At 67.2% G+C, this 13,349-nt stretch overlaps 3 protein-coding genes across 3 annotated transcripts; 1 reads left to right on the top strand and 2 right to left on the bottom strand.

Annotated features, from left to right (window-relative positions):
* The first annotated feature begins 777 nt into the window (after positions 1-777).
* SLC15A3 (solute carrier family 15 member 3) lies at positions 778-3,877 on the top strand. The gene is made up of 8 exons (XM_074842136.1): positions 778-1,265; positions 1,587-1,876; positions 1,952-2,111; positions 2,212-2,307; positions 2,838-2,997; positions 3,077-3,235; positions 3,373-3,531; positions 3,663-3,877. The coding sequence occupies exons 1-8, from the start codon at positions 798-800 to the stop codon at positions 3,776-3,778; spliced, it is 1,608 nt and encodes a 535-aa protein (XP_074698237.1). The 5' UTR covers positions 778-797; the 3' UTR covers positions 3,779-3,877.
* Positions 3,878-4,596: 719 nt separating this feature from the next.
* TMEM132A (transmembrane protein 132A) lies at positions 4,597-11,388 on the bottom strand. Its single transcript, XM_074842324.1, is given in 12 exon segments — positions 4,597-6,339; positions 6,428-6,619; positions 7,182-7,458; positions 7,822-8,024; positions 8,130-8,273; positions 8,368-8,560; positions 9,075-9,224; positions 9,343-9,403; positions 9,406-9,724; positions 9,826-10,098; positions 10,194-10,408; positions 11,236-11,388. Coding segments are annotated over 12 exon segments (3,231 nt in total). The 5' UTR covers positions 11,315-11,388; the 3' UTR covers positions 4,597-5,214.
* Positions 11,389-12,438: 1,050 nt separating this feature from the next.
* On the bottom strand, positions 12,439-13,301 carry TMEM109 (transmembrane protein 109). The gene has a single exon (XM_074841918.1). It carries the CDS (start codon positions 13,202-13,204, stop codon positions 12,917-12,919), a length of 288 nt encoding a protein of 95 aa, XP_074698019.1. The 5' UTR covers positions 13,205-13,301; the 3' UTR covers positions 12,439-12,916.
* Between the last annotated feature and the right edge of the window lie 48 nt (positions 13,302-13,349).

Below are 13,349 nucleotides of genomic sequence, written 5' to 3'. Positions count from 1 at the left end.
TTAATTTTGTTTTTAAACTTACGGAAACTTAAAAGCTTTGCGCCATCCGTGTCACTGCCGGGTCTGGCAGAAAATATCAGAGTGCGAGAGGCAAGCGGACACACGCAGCCCCCCTCCCCAGCCCCATTTCCTTAGGAAATTAGGCTGCAAAATAAACCCCCGTGCACTCGTGGGGATTTTGGGTGTGTGTATCCACGCCGTGGCGGGGGCGGCCGCTGCGGTAGCCCTGAGCTCGGCTCAGCCCAGCTTTACGCTGGCTCTGGGAGGCTCCAGTGGGTGCTGGCGGGTGCACAACCTCCCCCGGCGCACACGGGGCTCAGACACCCTGAAACAAGGGGAGACCCCAGGTTCAGCGAGGGGCTTTGGTGATGGGGGGGGGGGGGGGGGAGAGATGGCCAAGGGGGGCATGACCAAAGCCCCCAACCAAGTGGGGAGCATGGGGAAATCCCCCAGAAAGGAGAAGTCACACTGATTGATGGGGATTTTCACTTCTGAGCCGTCATACGATGTGTTTCTGTTCAGCAGGAATGGGGAACTGGGAGCCGGGAGGGGCAGAATTGGGAACTGGGGAGGGATGGGAGCGGATGACACCCACCCGGTGACAGGAACAGCCCAGAGAGGGGCCAAGGAGGACGGAGAAGGGGCCGCAGCAGGACGGGGCCCCCCAGCTTGCCGTGGTGAAGGTCAGCAGAGCCAACGCTGAGAGCTACGGTGCTCTGGGGCCGGGCATGACCAGGATGGGGCACAACGGGGAGCAGAGCCCCTTGCTGGGGGGGTCACCCCTCAAGGGGCGCGGGATGGCGTGCGCGGCCGTGCTGGCGGTGGAGGGTCTGGAGCAGGCGGCTTTCTTCAGCATCACGTCCAACCTGGTCCTCTACCTCACCAGCAGCACCTTCGGCTGGGGGGGTACCCAGGCATCCCGCGCCTGCCTGTTTTTTGGGGGGGCTTCCTACCTGCTCTCACCCGTTGGTGGCTGGTTGGCTGATGTCTACCTGGGCTGCTACGGCACCGTGGCTCTCAGCCTCTTGCTGTATCTGCTGGCAGCTTGTTTGCTGCCTGTCACGGCGTTGCTGGACGGCCGCCTCTCGCTGTGCGGGCAGCTGCCCGCCGATACCATCCGAAACTGCTCTTGGCACCATGGCGGGACGTGCCGGGGGCAGCCCCCTGAGCTGTACTGTGCCCCCACCATCTACACCGGGCTCCTGCTCGTAGCACTGGGCGTCAGCTCCATCAGAGCCAACCTCACACCCTTCGGCGCCGACCAGGTGAGCGTGGCAGCATCCTTCCCCCTTTGCCCCTTCCCAAGCGACTCCTCCTGGCCCGGTGCTCTCCCCACATGGATCTGTGGATCCCCCTTCCCCTTCTGCTCAGCTACGGGGGGGGGTACAGTCTCCCATGGGGCAGAGAAGATGTGGTCACACCCCATAGATCACCTCCAAACCCTTTGAGACCCCTTTGCTGGGGAAAGGAGGGAGGTGAGGGGTGGAGGGTGGTGGGATGGGGTATGATGGGGACGCAGGAGGGTGGTGGGACAGGGGATGAAGTAGAAGCCCTGAGAACCAGCCCTGGGGTCTCCACACTGGCAGGTGAGGGACCAGGGGGGTGATGCCACGCGACGCTTCTTCAACTGGTTCTACTGGAGTACCAATGTGGGGGCCATCTTCTCCCTGCTGCTGGTGACCTTTGTCCAGCAGAACATCAGCTTTCTGGCTGGCTACCTCATCCCCGTCGCCTGTCTGGCCTTGGCTCTCCTCATCTTCCTCCTGGCCACTCCCACCTTCATCACCAAGCCCCCCACGGGCAGCCAGGTCTCTGCCATGATCAAGCTGGCCCTGCAGAACTGCGGCTGCACCTGGCTGGGGGGCACTGGGGCCAGGTGAGAAGGGTGGGGGTTCTGCGGGGTGCTGAACCCTCCCAATCCTGGTCTTTCACACACTGACCCACTCCCCAGGCTGAGCGCTCACCGGTGGGAAGCTGGGCACCCTCTCCCCAACAGCAGAGCCCAACCTGGAGCCCCTTCACCCGAGGAGGACCATGCCAACTTCCAGGTGCTGGCCCGCATCCTGCCCGTGATGCTGGCCTTCATTCCTCACTGGATGGTCTACTTCCAGGTGAGGTGCAGGGTGGGCTCTGCACCGGGCAGGGACCGTCAGTGGTGGTGAAGCCATCCAGGAACTGAGCCCATGGAGCCACCATCCCATTGTCTTTCAGATGCAGACGATGTATTACCTGCAAGGTCTGCACCTCCACACCCCCAGCATCTTCCAGAGTGGCCAGGACCACCCCAGCACCCTCCAGGGCTACACGGTGAGGGATGGGGCTGGCAGCTCCCTAGACTTGATGGGTGCACGTGTCTTATGGGGAGCGGCTGAGGGAACTGGGGAGGTTTAGTCTGGAGAAGAGGAGGCTGAGGGGAGACCTCATGGCCCTCTACAACTCCCTGAAAGGAGGGTGCAGAGAGGGGGGATGAGTCTCTTGAACCAAGGAACAAGCGACAGGACAAGAGGGAATGGCCTCAAGCTGTGCCAGGGCAGGGTCAGACTGGCTCTTAGGAAGTATTTCTTTGCAGAAGGGGTTGTTGGGCGTTGGAATGGGCTGCCCAGGGCAGGGGTGGAGTCCCCATCCCTGGAGGGGTTGAAGAGTGGGGTTGACCCAGCGCTGAGGGATCTGGTGGAGTTGAGAACGGTCAGGGTGAGGTTCATGGTTGGACTGGATGATCTTCAAGGGCTTTTCCAACCCAGATGATTCTGTGAGTGAGGGCTGGGCTGGGAGCCCATGAGGTGCTGAGCTCCCCACCGTGGGCGAGGGCTGGGGCTTGACCTGCCTCTGCCCAGCAGTTCCCGGATGTTTGGCTGCTCCTGGCCAACGTGGTGGTCTTGGTGCCGTTGAAGGACCACGTCATTGACCCCTTCCTAGCCAGGAGGAGGCTGCTGCCCTCAGCCCTCAAGCAAATGACCCTGGGCATGTTCTTCGGCCTCGTTTCCATCCTGGCAGCAGGTAGGACCCGAGCTGGGGTGGGATGCTGCCCTCAGGAAGGGGTTTGGTGGGTGCTCAGCCCCCTACCCACATCCCACAGGCATCCTGGAGCAGGAGCGGCTGCAGGACGCGCACCACAACCAGACGGTGCCGCAGCTCGTGGGCAAGGGCCGCTACCCCGCTGTCGCGCTGCCCGTCTGGTGGCAGATCCCCCAGTACCTGCTCATCGGCCTCAGCGAGCTCTTTACCAGCATCCCCGGTGAGCTGGGCCCACCTCTCCCTGGCGCCAGGGTAACCCTCGCAGAACCCCCCCATCCCCGCCGTGGCGGTTGGATTTGGTGGAGGAACCCCAAAAGGGTTCAAGCTTTTCCCCACGCTCTCTCCGCTTTCCTGCAGGCCTGGAGTTCGCCTACACTGAGGCCCCCGAGTCCATGAAAGGAGCCATCATGGGTCTCTTCTTCTTCATCTCCGGGGTGGGCTCGCTGCTGGGGTCAGGCTTGCTGACCCTCCTCTCGCTGCCCACCCACGGCTGGATGCGCTGCCCGGAGGGTTACGGTGAGTGCTGGCACAGGGACATGGGTGTCACCTCCTGCTTGGGGTGCCTTTGGGAGCAGAGGGGACGGGGTGAGGGACATGGGGGTGTCCTGAGGGCCAGCCCCCAGCTCTAACCACCCTCCTGCTCGCAGGGAGCATCAATAGCTGCCACGTGGATAATTACTTCTTCCTGCTGGCCGGGATCCAGTCAATCACCTGCCTGATCTTCACCTGGATCTCCAGGCGCTACCGACACCGGCTGCTGTGACCGGGTGCCCCCCACCTCTGCACGGGGCCAGAGGAGGGCTGACGTGGTGCCACGGCGGGTGATGGGGCATCACCCCCCCAACTTTCCCTAGGGACAGGGATGCTGGTCCCAGTGCCGACAGAACAGGGGGTACAAGAACCAGCCCCCCCCCCCCCCCCCCCCCGGGCAGTCAGAGTGATCACCCCACCCCATCATGGGGTTATGGGGAGCTGTGGGGGGTGGCTCGAGCCCTGGTTTGTGGGGCAAGTGGAAGGGGAGGGTTGGGTGGGTGCCAGTCCAGCGTGGGGAATCTGCCAGCAGCAGAGTGATGGGAGGGGGTGTTCTCCTGCTATCACCCAGGGCGATTTGGGGATGTCTCTGGATCACTGGGACACACTGGGGGGCGAGGGGGGGGACTGGAGGGGTGGAAATCCCCGCAGCACCCCTGAATAAAGGGACCTGCTGGCCCATTGCCTGTGGCTACTGTTACAGGAGAGACATTTTGGGGTTTGGGGGGATCGGGGACTGGCCACAGTGTGGGGGGACCCAGGACCAGGCAGGGACAGGCTTCTCCCTCATCCTGGGTGTTGGGGCTGGACAGGAGGAGGGGGAGGAGGAGGAGGAAGGCAGCAGCCCCTTGGCCATGGCAGGACAGGGAGGAAGGAGGTCACCCCAAGGTCACCCTGGCTGGGCCAGTGCCAGCACCAGCCCCCGAGCCCTTCCCATGACCAGCTCCCACGTTTGTCCCCACGTGGAGCCAACGTCAAGGGCATGTGCCAGTCCCCGGGAGCTCCGCGGGCTTGGCTGTGCCTGGTAGAGCCGGTCTCTGCAGTTCCCAGTTTGTCTTTTTTAAATATTTTATTTTTGTAACAACGTCAGAATTTAAAAATCTGCCATAAATAACAGCCCCTCTTGGCAGCCCCTTCCCCGGGGGCGTTAACAGGTAGAAAATGCCAGTCGTACAAAACGGATGCGTGGTCAGGGTGAAGGTGGGGAGGGCGCACGCCCCCCTCCTCCCCACGGCACGGGTGCGGCGGGGGGCACGGGACCCTCCCTGGAATCAGACCACAGGACTCATCATCATCATCATCACTATGAACACAATGTCGCAATGAGACCCAAAGCAGTAAGAGCACCCCGGCTTCCTCCCCGATGCCACTGAGGTGGGGGGAGCTGTCACGGACCCCAAAGAAGGGGATGCTCTGAACTGGGTGGAGACCACCCCCCCACCCTGCCGCGGGCATCTGGGGACGGTCCCTTGGGTGGCCCCACTGGGGCAGGGCTCAGGCCACCACGAAGGGACGAGCAGTGGCCCCCAGGAGCAGCACAGCCCGCTACAGGCAGGGAAAGGTGGGGGACAGGGTGTCTCCCCCCCAGTCCAGGGCAGTGTGGGGAGGAGGTCGGTCTCTTACTGGTTTGCCTGGGGTTGGGGGGGCCGGGGGCCTGTCCCCCCGGGGTCAGGAGCTGCCCCGGATCCTCTCCATGTAGCTCCTGAGCTCCTCGGGGTCCCGCAGCCCCATGTCCTCGCACACCCAGCGAATGTCATCCTCGCTGGCCACCAGGATGGACTGGACGTTGGGGGCGGGCTGGGGGGGCTCCTCGGGGACCCGGGGGGACGCGAAGGTGACAAATTCCACCCGCTTCCTCCGGCCACCCCCCGGCGTAACCCCCTCTTTACGAGGCAGGGGAGCTCCGGGTGTCGGGGTGCTGGGGGGAACAACCCCTATTTCGGAACCAGGTGCGGTGCCCGGGGGTACCCCGCAACAGCAGCGCCCGGCCTCGGGGGCCACCTCGGGGGCCGGGGGCTCGGGCTGCCGGCGGTCCAGTTGCCGGCTCAGCTCCTCCTGGTCGGTGCCCAACCAGACCCAGTTGTGGGGCTGGGGGGCTGAAGGGGCCGCGCCGGCATCTGGCAGCTCCTTCTGCTGGTACCGCAGGACGAAGAAGATGCAGTTGATGAGGAAGATGAAGATGGCCAAGCAGAAGACGCCCAGCAGGACGTACATGCCGATCTCCAGGTCGGTCACCCGCTCGGGAGCCTTCACCATCTCATCCTCCTCCTCCTCTTCCTCCCCGCCGGCACGGTTGCGGCCGTAGCCTTCCTCCTCTTCCTCCTCCGAGGAAGACCCCAGCCCTTGGAGCTTGGTGGAGGCAGGTCCGACGCCGGCGGGGTCCCTCCTCCGCGGCTCGCTGGCCGCCGTCACCGCCTCCCCCGACATGGCCCCCTCGGCTCGTGGGAAGGGCGAGCTGGCCCGGGGGGGGCCACCCCGGGGGCTACCGGAGGTGGGGGCACGCCGGCCGGCCCCTACCTCAAGCCAAGCAGTGACGGTGGCCAATGCGGCCGCTCGGTGCCGGCCCCGGCGACAGGCATCCAGGGGGTGCAGGCTGAGCTGCAGCAGAGCCCCTCGCCCCGGCCCCTCCGCCACCACCCAGGGGCGAGCGGCGGGGACACCGGGCGAGCCCCCCACGGTGGCCACGGCGGGGTCTAGCGAGGTCACGGTCAAGGCCGCGTCCTGCCAGCCGTACAGCTCCAGTGGGGCCAGCGTGCGGTCGGAGAAGGACAGCCAGACGGACAGCGTCGCCTCCTGCCACAGATGACGGGGAAAGGGGGGGGGATGGCACCGGAGAGGGGGGCAGGGCACCCCGACACTGCCTGCCCCCCACCCTGCTCACCTGTTTGGGGGCACGCAGGGTGGCTGTGCCCTGGGCGGTGGCCGTGACCAGCCCAGGGTGGCCCGGCTCTGCCCGCAGGCTCAGGGCCAGCCCAGACACCACCTGGGCTCGCAGCTCCGTCACCGTCACCTTCTCCTCCGACACCACCAGCATCTGCTCCCCCAGGATGGAATCCGAGAGCGGGGAGCGGACCTGGGGGGGGCACCGAGGGGGGTGGAACCTTGTGAGCCCCCAGACTTCATGGTTTCCGACCTCTACTACCTCTGGCCTGGCCCCCCAAGTCTCTGCGTCCCTCAGCTCCCCCTGGGAACCCCACCTGCCCCCCATCTCCCTCCCTCTGCCCCCAGGATCCCCTCCAGACCCCACCTCTATCTCTCCGGCACCCACACCCCCCCAGCTCCGCCCCAGGATCCCACTCCAGTCCCTGCACGACCTACACTTCTCCTCTGCCCTCAGGACCCCCACCAGCCCCCCATATTCATCTCTCCCGCACCCAAACCCCCCCAGTTCCCCCCCCAGGATCCTCCTCCAGTCCCTTCACACCCCCTCAAGCTCTCTTCTGCCCCCATGACCCCCACCAGCCCCCCACCTCTCTCCCTCTGCCCCCAGGACCCCCTCCAGCCCCTCAACTCCATCTCTCCAACCTCAACACCCCCCCATCTCTCCCCTGCACCCCCCAGTTCCCCTCTACCCCCCAAAACACCCCCCTGCATCTCCCCCCACCCCCCCCCAAAAGGCAAGTCCCCAAACCTACCTCCACAGAGGTGACCCCAGGCTCCCGGCCAACCACCACAGTGCCCCCCTCCAGTGAGGCCACACGGGGGTCTTGCACCCGGGTCCGGTTGGCTACCAGGTGGGTGACATCCAGAAGCCACTCGGGGCCAGGCAGGTAGGTGAGGTGACGGCCACCATCGAGCGGGTGGGCCACGAAATGTGCCAGGACCCTCAGCGCCGTCCGCTGGTACTGTGGCCGGCACCCCCGCGCTCGCCGCTCGGCCTCCTCGCCGGGCTCCTCCGCCTCTGCCGGGGCACTGGGGGGGTGGCGGGGACACCCGTGTCACCAGCCCTGCGGGGCTCAGCAGGGCTTGTTTGGGCGTAGAGGGGGGGGCCATGGGAGTGGGGGGCATGGGGGATGTGTCACGAGTGCATGGGGGCTCAGCGGGGCAGGGGTGCATCTCATGGGTGCCGTGGGGCTCGGTGGGGCGGGGACATGTGTCACGTGTGCGTGGGGGCTCAGCGGAGCAGGGGTGCCCACCCCAAGCACCATGCGGCCCAGCAGGGCAGAGACATGTGTCATGAGCGCGCTGGGGCTCAGCACCCACTCCCAGCTCCCTCCTCACCCGCCACCGTGGTGACGGGGGCCCCCCCCCCCTTTCCCAGGGCCCCGTGCTCACCTCTCAGGGCCCCCAGGCAGGCGCCAGCCCCGCACTTGCTCCAGCGTGGTGTCACCCAGTTGGACACGCAGCGGCAGCAGCGGTGCCCAGACGGTGAAGCGCAGCGAAGCGTGTAGGCGCCGGGCCCAGAAATCCACCCGGGCCCCCCGAGCCCCCCGGCTCTCTTTGCCCCCCACAAACACCGCATCACAGGCATCCGACACCTGAAGAGAGGAGCGGGCGGGTACGTAGAGGGGCAGGGGGAGCAGGCAGGGTCAGGGGGATGCTGGTGGTGGGTGTTGGGGGGGGAACGGGGGGGCTTTGCTCACCTGCAGCACCTGCTTGTCGGCCGACTCGCAGCCCGGGGGCTCGGTGAGCTCGGCCACGCCACCCCCCGCTTCCACCGCCACCAGTTTCACCGGGACAGCGCGGGGGACCCCGGTCAGCGGGGCCGTGTTGAGGATCTCCAGCTCCTGGGGGGCAAATTGGGGGCTGAAATGCATGGCCCCACGGGTTTTGGGGTCAGCACGGGGGCGGGGGGTGGAGGCCAGGGTGGGGGTCACCCACCTGTACCAAGGGGACGAGGGCACGGACGTCCCGCTCTGACACCTGGATCTCCCACACCAGTTTGTCCTTCTGGGCCTCAGGGTCCTGGCCCGGGTACTCCACCTGCCAGGTGAGGGGCCGCGCCGGCGCCAGCCCCCCTGTCCCGTTCTCCACCGCCAGGTCCAAGTGCAGGAACGCAGCGGAATCGGCTGCCCTGCACCACCGCACAGGTATCGGGGCTGTACCGTGGCCCCCAGTCCCCCCACTGGGCCATACTGGGATGGGAGTGGTGCAAGGCACAGGTCCCTTTTGCTCTGACTGGGTCATACTGGGATGGGAGAGGTGCAACGCACAGGTCCCCCTGCTCCAACTGGGCCATACTGGGACAGGGATGGTGCAATGTACAGGTCACCCAGCTCTGCCTGGGCCTTACTGGGATGGGAGTGGTGTAACTCACAGGTCCCCCCCTGCTCCAATTGGGCCATACTGGGATGGCGGCAGTGTCATGCATGGGTCCCCTTTACTCTGACTGGGCCATACTGGGATGAGAGCAGTGCAAAGCACAGGTCCCCCTGCTCCAACTGGATCATACTGGGATGGGGGCAGCGCAAAGCACAGGTCCCCTTTACACTGACTGGGCACTACTGGACTGCACTGGGCCCCCATGCAGAAGCCCCCCTCCCATACCAGGGGTCCCCGGGGGTGGGGGTGCTGCCGCTGCTCCCTACCTCCAGCCTCCGCGGGCATCCCCGCTGCGCCGACACGTCACCACGACCGTGGAGTGTTTGGGACCCCGGGTGCGCTCCAGTTGGGTGCTCCAGGCCGTGGGGACCCCGGGGCGGGCGCCCACCACCTGCAGCCCCTTCTTCGCCTTGATCCTGCCACCGGATCCCCGTCACACAACCCAGGGAGGCGGGGGGGGAGGGTGTGTCCCGCCCTCCAAACTTCCCAGCACGCGTCACCCTCCACAGGGTGGGGGGGGGTCCCGAGTCTTACCGGAGCGTCAACTGGTCAGCGGTGAAATTGTGCCGTAGGGCGACGGTGGCAGTGAAACGCTGCCGGGGCGCAGGGTGGCGTCGGGCACCCGCAGCAGCACCTTATCGTCCAACCGTACCTCCTGCCGCCGCGCCGGCTCGCTGGCCCGCAGCTCCAACGTGCCCAGGTACCGCCGGGCCTCTCCGCTGCGGCTCCGTTCCCGGCCCCCGGCACGGCCGCATTCCCCCGGGCCCACCACGCCGTAGTGAAGCTCCACCGGCTCAGGGGGTTCGGGGCGCCCCGGGGGTTCGGCTGCCCGGCGGCGGCTGCGTGGGGTGGGGGATGCCGGGGAGAACCAGCGCGGGGGGATCTCCAGCTCCACCACGCAGACACCCAGGGGTGCCTGGAGGGGAGAGCAGGACCCCGGGTCAGGGTGAGGGGGATAAGTGGGGGTGTCCCCAGGCAGGGAAGGGGTGTGCTCCAACCGCGGTGGGTGGCACTGACCTGCAGGCGGCATGTCCCACGGGCCACCCGGCCGCGGTGGTGGGCATGGAGGGTGACGCAGGGCAGGTCACGCTCCCTGGGGTGCTCCTGCTCCTCGGGGTGTTCCCTCTCCCCAGGGTGTTCCCTCTCCCCAGGCAGCCAGTCAGGACCTTGCAAGTGGAAGAGGACACGGGCGAAGGGCTCGGCCGGGGACACGGCGCTCTCGAGGGACACGGCGCGGATGGCCCAAGGTACCGAACCGTCCCTTCCCAGGGGGGTCTCCATGGGCACCTCCTGCAAAAAGACAGGGAGATGGTGACAGGAGGTTGCGGCAAGGTGGGGTGGGGGTCCCAGGGTGGTGCTGGGGGGGCCAGCGGGGGCCATTTTACCTGCCGGGTGCTGAAGGGCGGGTAGGTGGCCTGGACGAGGGGCTGTGTGGCGGAGTCGTGGCGCAGAAGCAGGTAGGTCTCGCTGCGGGCGTGCAGGGAGGTGTTGGCGGGCAAATCCTGGTCCACCCGTTGTAGCCGGTAGTATTCAGGCATGCCGAGCACCTCCAGGTCCGCCGGTAGGTATACGGGGTCAGGGGGGTCGCCGTCACCCCTCACTGCGAGGACAGGCGGGACAGGGGCTGTGTCACCAGTTTTGGGGGGGGTCTCCGTGCCCACTGAGTGCCGCGAGAAGAAAGCTGGCTTCGGCATTGCCGTGGCACCACGCAGCCCCCACACCCCCCCGGTAATGGGGTCACCCCAAACCTCAGGAAGCTGTGACTGGGGGGATGCTGCACCCTCGCAACTCCCTGTGTCCCCCAAAGTGGGTGCTGGAGGGTGGCGTGGCACCCCACTGGTGCTGGGGTCGGTGGGGGGGTGGGGGGGCCAGGCCTGGCTGCTCCCCGTTAACGAAGCGAGGTTCATCAGGCTGACCCCGTGGGGACCCGCTCCCACGGCGGGGAGAGGGGTCCCGCAGGATGGGGGGGATCCAGATGATCACGGGGATCCCTGGGTGCCCGGAACAGATCCCCCCCGGGATACCCGAGCAGGGCTTCCCCGCGGGCCCGGGAATAGATCCCCCGTGGGCACGGGAGGGGACAGCTCCCGGGGTATCCGGTGAGTTCCCGTGGGCTCGGGGGGGGGGCGGCAGTGGATCCCCTCGGACCGCAGGGATCCCGTGGGGATGGGGAGGGGATTCCTCCCTTGAGATCCCAGAGGATCCCACGGGGATCCCCTGCGGTGGGGTGGGGGGGGAGCAGATCCCCTCGGGATCGCGGGGGAGCGGATCCCGGCGATCCTGAACGCGGAGGAGGCGGGGGAGCGGGGGCAGGTCGCCTCGGAACCTCGGTGGGAGCGGATCCACGCGGGTCGGCGGGATCCCCGCGATCGGGTGCGGAGCCCGGCTCGGGGCTGCCGGTGCCGCTGCCGGTGCCGCCGCACTCACCTGAGGCGCAGATCAGGGCGGCGACCAGCAGCGCCAGCCGGGCCCCCGGGGCCGGTACCGGGGCCGGTGCGGGGGCCATGGCCGGGCGGGCTCCGCGGCGCGTCCGTGCGAGCGGCGGCCGCCGCTCCCGTCCCTCCGCCTCCGCGCCCAGACAATGGGGCCGGGGCGGGACCGGCACCGGCACCGCCTCGTCCCGCCGGGTCCTAAACACCGGCCCTGCCCCCCCCGCCCCCCAACCGCCCCCCCCCCCCCCCCCGCCACCGCCACCGTGCAGCGCCGGGCACCGCTCCAGCCCCGCTCCCCAAACCCAGCCCCGGGCTGCGCAGCGCTGAGCACCGCTCCAGCCCCATCGCGGACCCATCCCGCTCCCCATCCCCATTCCTGCTCCCCATCCCACTCCCCATCCCGCTCCCCATCCCCATTCCTGCTCCCCATCCCACTCCCCATCCCTGCTCCCATCTCCATTCCCGTTCCCCATCCCACTCCCCATTCCCATCCCTATCCCCATCCCATTGCCCATCCCCATTCCTCTTCCCCATCCCACTCCTCCCTGCTCCCCATCCTGATCCCTGCTCCCCATCCCCATTGCCCATCCCCATCCTCACCCCCATCCCTGCTCCCCATCCTGATCCCTGCTCCCCATTTCCACCCCCCTTCCTGCTCCCCATCCCCATTCCTGCTCCCCATTTCCCATCTCCATCCCTGTCCCCACTTCCCATCCTGATCCCCACTCCCCATCCCATTCCCATCCCTGCTCCTCATCCTCACCCCCATTCCCCACCCCATCCTATCCCCACTCCAGGGCACCCCAGGCCTTGTGGGACCCCCCCTGAGCCGGGCAAGGGCTCTCCCACCACCTCATCTCCATCCTTCCCCGTCCCACCCCGATCATGGTGACTGAGAGCCACTGAGCAGGGAGTTGGAAGGGGGGGGGGGAACGGGACACTGGGGACGCTGGAAGGCAGACATGGCCGGGGGCACGGAGCGAAGGTGACGGGGACAGAGAAGGGGCCAGATCCTGGCATGGATAACCCCCCCCCCCCCCTCGGTGCTCAGCACCAGCCTCAGCAAACACAGGGAGGACCCCTGCACCCCCACCCACGCCTGTTCACCCCGAGTGGGGTGGGGTGGGGTCCCCAAAGGGAGCCCCCACTGCTCCCCGTGGCCCCCTCCCACCCTGCAGGGAGAGCAGCTGAGCCGGGCTGGGATCAAACCGTGTTTATTCAGAACCACGTTATCAAAACAGTTTAAAAAGCAGCTTAAAACTCAAGGAGTGACAGCGCGGAGCTCGGCTGCCGGCCCTGAGGGGGTTGTGATCCCCCCCCCCAAGTGAGCAGAGCCCCCCGTTCTGGGCTGGGGGGCATTTGGGGCTGGGGGGAGGCCCTCGCCGGGGGAAGGCACTCTCTTGCATGAAGGCACTGCGGTGTGTGTGCGCAGGGAGGGGGGGTCCCCAGCTTTGGGGGGGCTGCACTAGGCAGGGGGGGCTCCCACGCTGGTGTCCACTCCCAGCGAGGAGGGGCTAATGGGTGCAGGGCCCCCAGGGAGAAACATGGCAGCAGTGGCGGGGGGCAGAAAAAGGGGTGCAGGGGTGAGGGGGGGTGCTCAGCAAGGAGGACACATGCTTGGGGGGGGAGGGGGGACGGAGTGGGACAGGCTGTCCCCCGAGTCGTGGGGGCGGGGGTCACTCATCCCGGTTACGGGGACCCCCCCACTTCTGCCGCCGCCGCAGCTCTTCCACTTTCCACTCCAGGCTGCGCACGGCGGCATCCAGCTGGGGGTTGGGGGGCCCCCCCAAGTATCCCAGTAGGGTGTAGAGCACCCAGAGCCCCAGCAGCATCCCCGCCTGCGCCGTGGGGCTCCCCGGGGAGGTGACGATGTGGAGGAAGGCACCCAGGAAACAGCAGATTTTCACCCAGCGGAACACAGGCAGCAGTAGCCTCCAGAACCGTGACAGTAGCCAGGAGCCCATCGCGGCGGCCAAACCCCACAGCAACACCCGTTGCACCTCGCCGGGATCCAGCGCAGCTGCACGAAGCAGCCAGTCCCCTGGGAGGGAAACGGGGGGTCACCGGCGGCACGGCCACGGGTGGTTCCACCCCCTCCCCCCCCCCCCA

This window comes from Strix aluco, chromosome 16, assembly GCF_031877795.1.
Source record: "Strix aluco isolate bStrAlu1 chromosome 16, bStrAlu1.hap1, whole genome shotgun sequence".
NCBI lineage: Eukaryota > Metazoa > Chordata > Aves > Strigiformes > Strigidae > Strix > Strix aluco.
Note: the sequence above shows the minus strand (reverse complement) of the source record. Positions and strands in the feature narration are given on the sequence as shown.

Excerpts from the sequence above, each read along its gene's own strand:
- SLC15A3 (XM_074842136.1), top strand. The coding sequence starts at position 798 with ATGGCGTGCGCGGCCGTGCTGGCGGTGGAGGGTCTGGAGCAGGCGGCT. Across the intron at positions 1,877-1,951 it reads CTGGGGGGCACTGGGGCCAG|GCTGAGCGCTCACCGGTGGG; the intron begins GTGAGAAGGGTG and ends CCCACTCCCCAG. Across the intron at positions 2,308-2,837 it reads GCACCCTCCAGGGCTACACG|TTCCCGGATGTTTGGCTGCT; the intron begins GTGAGGGATGGG and ends TCTGCCCAGCAG.
- TMEM109 (XM_074841918.1), bottom strand. The coding sequence starts at position 13,204 with ATGGGCTCCTGGCTACTGTCACGGTTCTGGAGGCTACTGCTGCCTGTG.